General features: G+C 37.6%; 1 protein-coding gene across 2 annotated transcripts; it reads right to left on the reverse strand.

Annotated features, from left to right (window-relative positions):
• Nucleotides 1–927: 927 nt before the first annotated feature.
• On the reverse strand, nucleotides 928–13,171 carry SYT4 (synaptotagmin 4). Of its 2 annotated transcripts, none has more exons than XM_039567645.1 (4): nucleotides 12,672–13,171; nucleotides 9,095–9,903; nucleotides 7,429–7,549; nucleotides 928–4,437 (listed from the first exon to the last, which is right to left on the reverse strand). In XM_039567645.1, exons 1-4 carry the CDS (start codon nucleotides 12,703–12,705, stop codon nucleotides 4,130–4,132), a joined length of 1,272 nt encoding a protein of 423 aa, XP_039423579.1. In that variant the 5' UTR covers nucleotides 12,706–13,171; the 3' UTR covers nucleotides 928–4,129. The 2 variants fall into 2 exon arrangements, with proteins under 2 accessions (XP_039423579.1, XP_039423578.1); XM_039567644.1 differs by having other exon boundaries at nucleotides 930–4,437; nucleotides 9,089–9,903.
• Between the last annotated feature and the right edge of the window lie 280 nt (nucleotides 13,172–13,451).

Below are 13,451 nucleotides of genomic sequence, written 5' to 3' on the forward strand. Positions count from 1 at the left end.
GGAAAACCTGAAGACATTCTTGATCTCTGTTCTGAAGAAATATGTCTGGAATGTGAACCATGTGAATCACCATTGTTTTAGGAGAACTGTACAATGCAAGGAAGAGAAAAGAAGTGCCTGCATGGGATGGAGCAGAGAAGTCTCACACTTGGTACCTGTCTCCTGGGGACAGGAGACTTGTCAGAGAGAATATGCCAGCTTATAACCGTGGAAGATGTTCTATTTTATACATCTGGCTAGTGAATCCTGTACTTGACTTCTGATACAAGGATCAGGGATCCATTCTAGGTGTTGGAGCTCACAATGGGAGTCATTAAATGGCAGCATGTATCCCAGCTGCAGCTGCTGCCTTCTTTCTCTAGCTTTTTTTTCTGTGCTAGTAAGTACTCTGATAATCTTAGAGACCACAACAGCAAAGTTTGTATTTGTATATAGCATTTGAATAAATGTTTTCTCTACCTTAACTTCCAAACTCACCTGGCAACCTGATGCCTGACACAACTTCCTTGTCTACAAGGAAGTGGTATGGCATGATTGGCCAGGGGATACGTTTTGCTTCCAGAAAACAACTAGAATGACAGCAGGATAATGTGACTTGAATTTTGCTCCTTCCACATAATATGTCAGAATTCATTCTTGTTTACATCTGTATATCTGTCCCTATAAGGCCCATGTCTTCTGTCAAGGGCCATGTTCCAAGTTCTAGCCAGAGTGCAGAGTATAATTCAGGACTGATATGCAGCAAACAGCTAGGAATAAAGAACATGTGATGTACCTGGGTAGTATTTGGCAGAACAAATCTAATCCACCTCTGTGAGAAGAGGAAAACTTTGCAAGTAAAATGTGTTTTTGATAGAAACATGAGAGAGTAGACCATGAACACAAAAAATAGCAGAAATCTTTGGGAAAAATAAAGATACAAGGTGGGATAATTATTTGGGATGGGATGAACAAAAGCAGCAGTTTATTCTTGTCTTACACACATGGCACAACATACAGAACCAGCACAAATAACTTACAAAATCTCATACACCATGCTTCCTCTTGAATAGTTTCTATTAAGTTACAACACCATAACGAATCAGGTATTTAGTTACGACAGATCTCCAGACATGGATAGTCTCCCATTCAAGGAGTTATTATTTTTGTAAGCTACTTAGACAAACATCTTTTTTTTTTTTTTACATGTTTAATACAGTACAGTATCCTTAACAGAGTTCAAGATATTCACAATGAGAATTGAATACTTTATAAAACAGCAGAATTTCTCACCTCAGTACAGGCATACATTCGCTCTCCTGCCTCTTTCTGATTTAAAATGTGTTACAAGTCGTCTTTACTCAACTTTCCAAGCTAAGCATTGCTTTAAATGAAAAAAAAAAAAAAAAATCTATTTACAGTGTTTTTAGATTTAATAAAAATGTCTTTGCTTCCCTTTCCCATTCCATCCCCCCACCCCCAACAAAAACTGCCATTTATCTGGTAGAAATCTTAACCCTCAAGCTCCTATATAAACTAAAAAAAAAAAAAAAAAAATTGACGACGACTTGTTGGATGCAAAATGAAAGATGATCACAGCCCAGCATTAATTCAAAATGATGAAGTTTTATCCCCTAATGTAATATTTTGTGTTCATTGGAGACAGATGATGCCTGCCATCTGATTTCTAGAGATAATTAACTACTTATGGGCCAGCACACAAAAACCTCCATCTTTTGTATTTGCAAGATGCCCCGCTCTCTTTGATGCAATCATTTCCAGCTCAGTTCTTTCCTTTATAGAAATTTTAATAACTCTGATTGTGTTATACTGACCTAAACTCTCCCAGTCTCCATTGGATAAAACAATATCTCCCCATATCCATGGTCCCAGTGACATTTCTGGGTTGACTCAGAAGAGTTTTGCTCAGTGATTGCACGTCAAGCCCCACTGAAGCCTGTGGGCATCTTTCCTTTCACTTGGTGGCTTTGGATGTGTTCCGCTTGAACGTGGCTGGCAAACTCTAGCCCTTAAGCAGCTAATCAGCTTTCTAAAGAAATAATCAAAAAAGATTCCTCTCCTTTATACATACAATACGCAATATTTTTACATTTAGCATTATCATAAAAAGCATGTTTATGTTATTTTGAAAATGTATTTTTACAGAAATCTATAAACACTGTTGTATCAAACACATTCTCAAAAACTGGAGAAAATACTGACACAAAACCTGGAAGAGCCTCAATGGAATTCTTCCAGTTACTATTTGTCTACTTGCATATTTCATATTTCAGTGTCCTTTCCTGCAAACATAATTTGGCCATATGAGAACAGGTAAAGTAGACAACAAATCCCCAACAGTTTTAAGTAGGACCTAGGTCTGTTGTTTAATGAAACTAGATTGACATTCAATGTATGTTTGGTTTGTTCTAACCTGGCATGCCCATTCTGCTACCTTTACTCACAATGAGCAGTACCTTAATTCCCAAGTAGTCTCGTTCACTTCAACGGGATTACACGTGACAAATGACGTATGCAAAAATACTGAAAATAGTTTTCCACTTTTTTAACCCTTCTTGTGTCAACAACTAGCATCACTATCTTCTTCTTTATACATATTGTACTTGAACATGAAGTAGGACTAATACTTGCAAACAATTCTGTATCACAAATTAGTGCACAAACTTTAGGAAATAATCTGCTTATAGTTGTGCCATAGTTCTGATGGCCTAAAAACCTATCTGGTGTGACCAAGACTAAATTTCACAGGTCTAAATGCTTTATTTGTACACTTGTTATTGTTATACTTGACATTTCCTCAACCTGACACAATTTAAGTTTAAATAGACATGTCATACTGACATGAAATCAGAAAGTTATTTTCCCTTACCACCACCATTTTCAGTAGAGTCAGTAATGTACATTAATTCATATAATCAAAGTGAAATGCACCTTCCAAGTGCTTTGTCTACATAATATTGGAGAAATTATAAGGTAAATTTGGTTTCTTCTCCTGCAAAATTTTAAAAATGCACTGAAGTTCATATATTGGTACTGACTGTAATGGCATTCATTACAGTCCAGGAAGTTAAACACAGGAAATTAAACAGCAGAATAAGGTTTTCTTTTCTGTCTCACTATTTTGTTTATTCTTTAATGAAACTACCAAAAAAAAAAAAAAATAAAAAAGGCAACAACTTTTCTTTAATGAATGGTTAGTGAATGGTTAAAATATAATTGGTGAAAAGTAATTGATTCCAATATCCTGTAGGTTACCTCATCTCAACAGAAATTCTTTTGTATGGCTTGAAATGTTTAAAGTGTAATCCTACCTAGAGGAAAAAAATGCAAGCCATATCTAACCCCAAATTCTAAATATACTGTAACACATACAGTCACCCGTAAAGGAGCCCTTTTAACAAAAAATGTATGTTAACTTGATCATCAATTTGAAATATGCATCTATTTTGGTCACCATAATAAAACAAATTATATATATAAACTTACTTAAAAAATCCAAGTGTAAATAATTATATATTATTTTGACTATTAAAAAAAATAGTTTTATACAACATGATATGTAAAGCAAAATGCTGAAAACATATTCATTCTTTGGGATGATCAAAGTATAAGTAAACAAAACTTACAAATAATGATTGAATTTTCATAAAAGAAGGTTTTTTGGTGGAGGGGTAGAAGGAATTTCCCCCCCCCCCCCTTCCTCAATCCCCATGGCTTTTCTAGATCCATCCCCTTCCCTAATAAGCCACAGGTGGGAATTTTTTTGGATATATTGTAATAAGGTTTTCTTCTTCTATATATGAGTCACTAATAAGTGACTTTTTCAAAACTTTGAGGTTTATAGTGCTTCAGAATTTACAGGCTACTTAAACTCTAGAAGAATATGAATCTGAACTAATTATGCTAAAGTTTAATGAAATAGAAATTCCGTTATTTACTGTGAAAATTAAGTTACCTTCTGTTCTGATAACTCAATCCAATTTTATTTCAAATCCCCTGCCCCCTTTGAAAAAAAAAAAAAAAAGTTTTGTAGTTAAAAGCTTGTAATTATATGTAGCAAAGAAAAAAACCTGCTCCTTGCCTATGGAAATATATATAGTTTTTTAAGATCCAACCCCTCTCTAAGCTGCTAACCATCACATAACATATGCCATTTGGCAATTTGTCTCCTAGGATATTCACAAATTTCTTTCCAGTGCTCTCCACCTGTTCCTTCTGCTGAAGATCCCAAGGTTAACCGGCCAATGACCTCATTCCTTGACCCCCTATCTGAATCTAAAACCAGAAATTCAATGCTGATATCATCAAGGCCCTCACAAGGAATGTCAAAGACAAACAATTCATTGAACACTGCATTTGGGGTGCACTTCTTCACATGGGTTTTCTTTTTAGAAATTCTCTTCTTGGCATGGTACAGGTTCACTTTGACATAAGGATCTGCAATGAAAAGAAAGCACAGATCAGCTACTGAACAGTGTTGTTTAGAAATTCCTTGATCTAGTTTATGGAAAATTCCATAATTATCCAATGCAATTACATCACAATGAGTAGATGTTTCAGGTTATTAAAGACGATTCATCTCATCCTTTTTTTTTTTTTTTCATCTGAATGATCCCCATTAATTTCCCTTTATGGTCACCAAAATTATGTTCAAGGGAGGCAGGGGAGTTTAGACCATGGTCAAATACAGGTGCTTCCTTCATGAGATAAATCCTGTGCTGAAGTTCATTAAACCTAACAACATCTCTACCACATTCAAAGATGGTCTGAAAGTGCACAAAATTCTAATGGTCTCTGAAAAATATGTATCATTACATATTTATGTGTAACAGAAATTTGCTTTTCACACATTCTACAGGTGTATAATCATCATTACTAATCAGACTCATGAAAAGAAAAGCTTCAGAAAGGAGTGAATAAACTTAGGCTAAGATAATGGATGTGATATTTCTGCTGGGGTTCTACTGAAGTCAATTAACCTGATTAAATTGAGGCCACCAATTGTTATTGAACAAATCTGACAATAAACTTTAAATGTAAGGGTATGTTTGCTGTGGGAGTGTGTATCTGACTTTACACCTGTGCTGTACTACTGTTGAATATGGGAAGGGAAAATGTTCATATTTTCAGCTGTCTAACAACTTCGAGTGTTTGCATTCCTCATAATTATTTAATTGTTGTGAGATTCCCTTGCTATTGTCTTCAGTAATGGCCATATTTATTCTTTCAGAGGGAACATTTTAAAACGGAACCCTTTCAATTACCTTGGCATTTATTCTGTGAAATTGCGGGCCTGTTTCCAGGTTCTCATGGTGCCTTGATGTAGTACAAAATCTTTTCTACTGAACCCAGTCAAACATGATAGTTTATGTAAACAATCAGCCAAGTTAATCAAGAACACTTGGATACTTTTTTAAAAGAAGTACTACTAAAACTGAACAGTATTTATAAATGTTATGTCACAGTTCTCAGACTGAAATGGTTAGATGAGTAAAAGTTATATTTTTCCTTGAACTGACTATAGTCTACCAGAAGTGGGATGTAATAGAGTACCTCTTTGCTTTCATAGTCTATTACCATAATGAACATTTCAAAAACAGGGCTTAATGGAAACACTCACTGGCTTCAAAATTATTGTATGCCATGCAAGCATCAGAAATATCAAAATCAATATCTATCAATGGATTCATACTGGTTTCCATTTCTTTTTAGAGGAAGTTTTATGACTCTTACCTCTGACCAGCTACTAGATAAGGCTAGAGAGTTCCAGATTTTTTAGGTCTGTTAGGAGACCTCATCATCAGTGACCAAGGAAATCAAGGAGATTGTAAAAATGGAACAACTTCTGAGTATAAAAATATTCCCCTCTTCTCAAGGAGATTGAATCGTGCAATTTTTTATTTTATCCCACAGAAGCACCATTTCACCCCCCTCCTTTTCCAAGACTACTGTTGGGATGAGGGGAAAGTCACAGAGCAAATTATGACTGTACTGAGTGCGGTATGCTACTGACACACAAATATCTACTGAACCTGGCCTTATTGATGAACAGAAAATAATGAAGAGCTGTTTAAATGAAGTAGGTGTCCAGGTGCAACATGGCTGCCTGTAGAAATACTACATTCCCATTATAGTTAGCAAGGCTCTCCTGGGGGAAGCAGGAAAAGCAAACAAATTTTCTGGCTTTAGTCGTAGGAGGTGCAGTAAACAAGTGTGTAGTTTGGTTGCTCTGTAGGGTCCAGGTGGATGCTGTGACCAGGAGGGCTTTTTTTTATCAAGTTATTTTCCCTCCTGAGTAAACATCAGGCAGGTCTGTTGAGATCAGCTTGCTGTCATGATGACTACTGTCTCCTACGACTTTGGGCTCAATTTTTAAAAGTACATATCCTCTCTTTTAGTCAAGTAAATAGTTGGGCTCCATATATATCCTTTTTCTTCCTGATATGTGAAAAAAATTTCGATCCAAAGGAAGATTTAAATGAGACCTGATGGGAGTTATCTACAGCTTTGTTACATTGGGTTCAGGATGGGTTAGCTTTCTAGGTAAATCGCAGTATGAGAAATAGAAAAACTGTATTATTGGCTGCAGTGATAATTATTCAGTGTTTCCCAAAACTACCTCACCTTCTGCTTCTTTCAAAATATCCAGTGAAATGAAAGACTACCGGTTCTATAAAGAAGCAGCAGCAGATGTGGTACTACAGCCCTTTGTTGTGTACTGTTGGTTTTGTGTGGCATTCTTATATATATAGGGCATTAAATTTTATACTGTTATTATGTTATATAGCCTTCTAATGTGTCTTCTATATGCAATTCTAGAATTGGCTTCAGAGGAGGTTCCACTGAATGAGAAATGGCAGCAGACAAGTAGAAGAGAGGATAAAATCTGATCCCTCTTAGTGCACCCCAAGTTTGGCTCATGATAAAGCATGAGTGTGATGCTGCAGCCTCCTCCCAGCACTGGCACAGCTCACCTTTTCACCTTGCCAAATAAATGTTAGTGGGCCAAATTCAACACAGAGGTAAGTGGCTGCTTTTATTCTGAGATAAATCATATGATGATCTCACTCAATACTGATCTTCTACAAATAAACTCATTTTTTGTCATAAATGAAAGCTTTTGGTATCTGCAAACAATATCCCATGCTTATGGCAGATGGGTTCTGTTCAAGACAATCATAAAACTCATTGGTTTCCACTCCTAACAGATGCCACCTTTTCTCGATGTGATTGAAGAACAAATTTGTAAAATACATACCCTGGAAATAAAGCGTTGACCTAGATATGAGTAAAATGAATAGGCTGTAAATAATAGAAACACCATTTCTGCATTTATGGAATATTTTTAGTCTTCAAAATGCCACATTTCAGCTGTCTTTTGTCATTCTGTTTTATATTCTCAGGGCATATTCATTATTAAACCATTACCTGATAATCCTGACACATCAGATTTAGGTAGATGCCTGGCTTTTAGAACGACGACAGTGAGTGTGTTTGTTGTAGACTGATAACAGAGAGAGACCAGTAATTCTCCACGCCCAGATGATTTCTGAGGAAATTAAAGGGGAAAAAAAAAAAAAAAGACAACAAACTATTTATAAGCAATTATATTGACCAGGCTTTAAGCCAGAATTAAGATTTATGGAGTTTCACAGAAGTGTATGTTCAAAAACTGTGTAAAAGGATGTAACACATGGTGCTATTCTGATTTACATAGTGACTATAATTTCTCTCTATAGTAGTTATATAACTTTTCTTATAATTGGTTATTAGACTGAACAAAAATAAATAATAAATAAATGGAAAATGTATGCTGACATGTCATCACTATCTTCAGAGAGTAGAACTGAAATCCTGAGAAAAAAATCTCAGTTAAAAAGAAAATTATCTTAAGCAAAACAAAATTCCAGAAAGATATATTGGGGAGGAAAAAAGTCTAGTACAGGTACAGAAAAAAATATTCAGTAAAGTATTTTAAACAGGAAGGATTCAAAGTGTCAGTGAAATCTTATCTACTGACACTTTCTAAAGCAGTATCATATACATGGAATAAAGATGAGATCAAAGATTTTCTCTATGATTATTTGATTTGAATTTGCAGTAGTAGTTTATTTCAAAGGGAGAAGGAAGGCAAGAGAAACAGGAAAAGATAGTACCTTATATACCAGAAAATCCTATAAGTTTTCAACAAAAGATCAGTAGCATAGTTATATTTGTTGCCATATTGTGATAGGATTGCAAAGTAACAGTATTAGCTATAAGTATGTTGTCTAGTCAACATTTATTTTATTTGGCAGTATGCTTGTCATTTGAAAACTATCATGTTGAACGTCAATGCACATTCCACTTCCTTAGCAGAGATTTAAGAGATGTTTTTGTGATGCCTGTGCATTTCTTTGGTTCAGCTGGGGTGGTTGTAAATGACCATTACATTCTGAACTGAGACAACAGGGTATGAAATATTTTCGTCCCAGTGAAGTAAGGACATTTTGCCAGTGACTCCAGCAAGTCTATGGCTTCTCCCTTACTACCTTTAGTAAAGGTGCAGCCTGTATCACAATTCATGAGAGACAAGGTGTTGAAAGCACCAGTGTGATGCTACAACATCACCAGTATGATCTCTAGCAGGTCCCACTTCCATAACTAAAGACTTCCTTAAGAATGTGCTCTACAACTCCTGTAGTTGTAAGATTTAAGAAAGAATGATGTCAAATAGGAAAGGAGAGGGAGGAGAAAGAAAATAATATATAAATATATATTTTCTTTCATTTAAAAGCAATTAAAAGCAAATCAATGTGGATTGAATCTGCTTCACCTGGATGGAATGGGTCCACTCAAACGTGCTGGACCAGATGAATAAGAAATTAGAGCTTATGGCATTAGCAATGTCTTTCAACAGGCTTTTTGTAATGTTTTTTTTTTTTATTGTATTTGTGTAATGGCTTCCTCACACTGCCATTAGGAAAGCATCTCAGGAATTGCATGCTGAGCTTTTCTGCTTTTCTTTCCAAGATGGCAGCAGCGTTACACAAGAATCATAGCTAACCCTAGCACAACATTTTCAAACTTCGGATAAAAAATATGTTACCCTAACATTTCTTTTGATGATCTCTCTGTCCATTAGCAGCCTTCCTTCTGAGAGTTCAATTCCAGCAAGAGGGATGAGGACTTCTCCAATGACATCATCTCTGGAAAATCTGTCGAAGCTCAAGACCATGAAGTGCAGTGTTAAATCTTGAATTTGGCTGTAGGGGATCCCATAAAACGTGAAAGTTTCATCGAAAGCTGGATCTAAGGTTTTTCTCAGCACTCTGGTTTTCACCTTGTGCTTTTTCTCAGGCAGAATTGTCATTTTGATGTAGGGATCAGAAGTCATTGACTGTTCATCCATTGCTGGCAGCCCACGAGCTTCTTTGATGTTCACTACAAATGCTTTTTTCTCAAAGTTGTACTCTAAGGAGAAAAAGAGAGTTCCTAGCTTGTCTTGTTTATCTTCAGATGACAGGGAAGTGATGGATTTTAAGCTATCAGGGGACACTGAATCTTTCTTCCTTTCTGCAAAGTGCTTAGGAGACGAATTTTCAAGATCTGGAGAGCTCTGCATTTTTGTGGTTGTTTTGGGGAAATTGCCATTTAGATCTCTCTTCTCCAGGTCAAGGTGGAGAGAATTCTTTGGCATGGCTGATTTGTTCTTTGCTTCACTTTTATCATCTGCTCCAAACTTTTTCTTACTGTTGAGATTCTCAGGGTAAATATCAACCCCCTTCAGAACATGGACAAACTTGTATGGAGGGGTCTTATTGGATTTGGAAGATTTGCGTTGGCAGCAGATCCAAGCAAAGAGGGAGACAGAGAAGACAAGGCCAAATGCACTAAAGATGCCAACCACTGTAGGAATTTCATCTGCAAATCAAATAAATAGCAACAAGCACATAAGCAGCAGTACCTTGAATTCTGCGTGATATTTAATAAAGCAATAATTTAGTAAAACAAATTGATACGAGATGGTGATATCAGCAGGGTTGACATACTGGAAGCGCTCTGCATTGTACATAATGCTCGCCACCTGCAGGCAGCAGTGTGCAGTCCCAAATTAAGGCACACTTGTTATGCTAGTATTTTTCCATACACGAAGAGTTAGGGAGGAAAACACTATTCCCATCCTAATAATAATCATTGCTCATAATTTCTCGACTGTCTCAACCGTCTGTGTGTAGTTTCTGAGCTTATATGTATGTGAATAATACCAGCTCTCAGCTGGTTTCAGCTTTGGATTTATGGAGGTTTGTTGTTTAGCCAAAACACACTCTGAAATATGCATTACTTATAGATACATCATCTGCTTTTCATAGCATTTCCTAGAATACTCTATACACTCAATTAACTAATTTTTTATGGTCTGATCCCATAATTGCCTGGAGGTATCTCTTGAAAGAAGTGAGTTTAATTGGAGGTTATAGCACTCAACAGTTTCACTGGGATTTTTGATACTTTGCAGGAGGAAGTCTATCAAGAAAACTTAGAATAATTATATACAAAGTGTCTTTTCCAGATGGATGTGACATTAGGTAGTCACATGTGAGTTCAAAGCTGAAAAAATCATGTTAAGTTTAACACTGATAACCACTAAGCTTTACATTTAAGACACTGAAGCAAAGCTTGTGGGGAGGTTACAGAACAGGTCTGTACTTCTTAGGAGCATATAAGAGAAAACATTAAAACAAAATTATCTGCAGTTTTAATATGAATCCTATACTCACACTGAATAAAAAGGAACCTGAGCAAGTGTTACAACCTCCATTGCCATGTGTCATTATTTACATATGGAGTCTCATTAGCCCTTCAAAGCATGCATCGAAGGGTAAATGAGCACAACTAATTGGAAATCCAATTTTGCCCATAAGTAATATTACTAAGTGAGTTTAAACCTCCCACAATGTAACAATCAGAGCTTAATCTTTATTCCCTGCAACTGTGGATGGCCAATAGAATATTAATGTCATGACATTGTTTATGTATAAAGGCAATTATGTAACACTTCTGTTTCCCTCTGGTCATTCTGGATGAGCAAAGGAAAACTATTCCCCTGTATTACTAAATCAGCTTCATCCAGGGACAAGCTGGGCAGATAAATGGGCTAAATATACCTTTGCTTTTTAGTGGGATGATTCAGAAAAAAAAATAGACAACAATACTATCAGAGCAAAGTAGGACATAATGTTCCAGCACAGAAAGGATCAGGCCTGGCTATTAATTTTTTATGACAACAGTCATGTCACTTTCCTGACACCTACAAGCTGTACTAGTCTATATACTTAATTGCAAGAACTTAATGAAATGATTGAAAACCACATACATAACCAAAAAGAATTTTTCCTAACTTAAGCACGTGGCTTTGAGTTTCAAGAATTCCCTGGGCTGCAGAAATTAAAGTATACATGGTATAAAAATAGAAAGCTAAAAGTAATTGAAAACTAATCAGAATACTTTAATATCTTTTAAGAATGGTTTGTACATTTACAATACTTTCTCATGAGCTAATAGACTTTTTATAGTAATGGATATTACTATAATTATGTTCTACTTTAATTCTACAGCTACTGAAAGTAGTGGTAGAATCAATCTGACATTTATTATTAATTATCTTTCTTAAATAAGTAATTAGACAAGCATGATGTCACAAGCGTGGTTAGTAACCTCAAGTGGGTGGCATAGGAGAGAAGATGAAATGGTAACTAGAATGGTTTTCTATTTACAAATAATTGTATCACAACATTAATTTCTTGCTTTTGTCGTAACGTAAATCAATCGGTTAACATTCAAGGCAGTGCATTAATAGAAAACATCACCTACTGGTTCTGGGAGAAGTTATTATTCCAGTTATGTGATATAAACCTGGAGTCTCTTCACCTAAGTCAGTGGAATGATCCTTGAATCAAACCACTGCTAAAGCAAGTGTAATATAGGCTAGACTCAATATTTGTCAAGCAGAGTTCAGAAACATTCCCACTTACTGCTTTTCTGACTAAAGCAACTTATGTATGCTTTTTATAAGTGCACATCCATGATTGTTTCTGAAACTTCGGTACCACACTACATCCAGTGCATAGAAATGACCAAACAGAAAAGTTCACTGTCATCTTTGTTATTCTCAGTGAAACTGGGCTGGTTAAGATGCAGCTGTTCAGCTAAAACCACTGAAATCCTCTTTTTCATCTTCCTAGCAATGTCCTTTCATTTTAACTAATGATTGACCTACAAGAAGAATAAAAGGAATGGCAGTTATTCCAAAAATGACTTGAACAAAGATTTTCTCTGTGGCACAAAATGCGTTTACATCATCTAACTCTTGATGCACATTACTTGAACAGAGACACAGAAAACAACCCCAAATCTCTCTCATCCAAAACCTCACCTACAAAAAATCTCTTTATCTCTTCCGGTACTTTACTGGGGAGGAGGAACGGGGAGGGAAGAAGCAAGAGAAATTAGGGACAGAAAGCAAATTCACACAACTTCTGAGACCTAAAGAGAACTGGGGGAAAACCGGGTCCCTCCCAACAAGCTGCGTGCTGGGAGGCACCGGGAGTCTCAGCAGAGGCTGCTGTTCTCCCGGGGAGGGGAGAGGAGCACCGCCCGGCCGCGAGTGCGGGGAGCCGGGACTCGCTTACCGAACTGCTGGCGGCTGTCCGCGATCGGAGCCATGTTGGTGGCGAGCGATGTCCGCGGAGCTGGAGCCGCTGTCCGCGGAGCTGGAGCCGCTGTCCGCGGTGCTGGAGCCGCTGTCCGCGGTGCTGGAGCCGCTGTCCAGGATGCGAGAGCCGCCTCGCCGGATGCCAAGCGACCCGCCCGGGGCACCAAGAGCACTGCCCTGCTGTCCCCCGGCTCTCCGCTCTCACGGCGCCTGGGCAGCCGTCTTTGCCACCGCAGTTAAAAAAAAAAAAAAAATAGTAAAGAGAGGAAAAAAGGGAAACAACAACAAAAACCACCCAAAACCCGGAGACACGAGCAGTGGGGACAGTGGAGGAGGAGGCTGCAAGGGGACTGGAGGAGAGGGGGGAGGGGAACGTTCGGTCCTCCCCTTTGCACACTGATTTGCAACCCCCTTCCTGTTTTGGCTCTTCTGAGTAGCTCCGCTCTGAGACTGAGTACGTGGTTGAAACCCAAATTGACGCAATCCTGACGCTACAGGGCTGAAATCAGCACCTTTCCCGCCTCCCTCCCCCCCTCCCTAGCCACCACACCCTCCCTCCCTTCCTCTCTGTCTCTCTCTCTCCCTTCCTACACCCTCCTCCTACCCCCCCGTCCCTGTCTTGGGATTGAACACACACTCATCGATTATTTTATCTGCCTTGCTGCAGGTTATGAGCTCCCCCACACACCCCTCAATAGGACACAGAGTGAAATGGCAATGTCTGTGATTCAGTGCACCCTCTGAAAGACATGGGTGT

This window comes from Corvus cornix, chromosome Z (assembly GCF_000738735.6).
Source record: "Corvus cornix cornix isolate S_Up_H32 chromosome Z, ASM73873v5, whole genome shotgun sequence".
NCBI classification, from domain to species: Eukaryota; Metazoa; Chordata; class Aves; order Passeriformes; family Corvidae; genus Corvus; species Corvus cornix.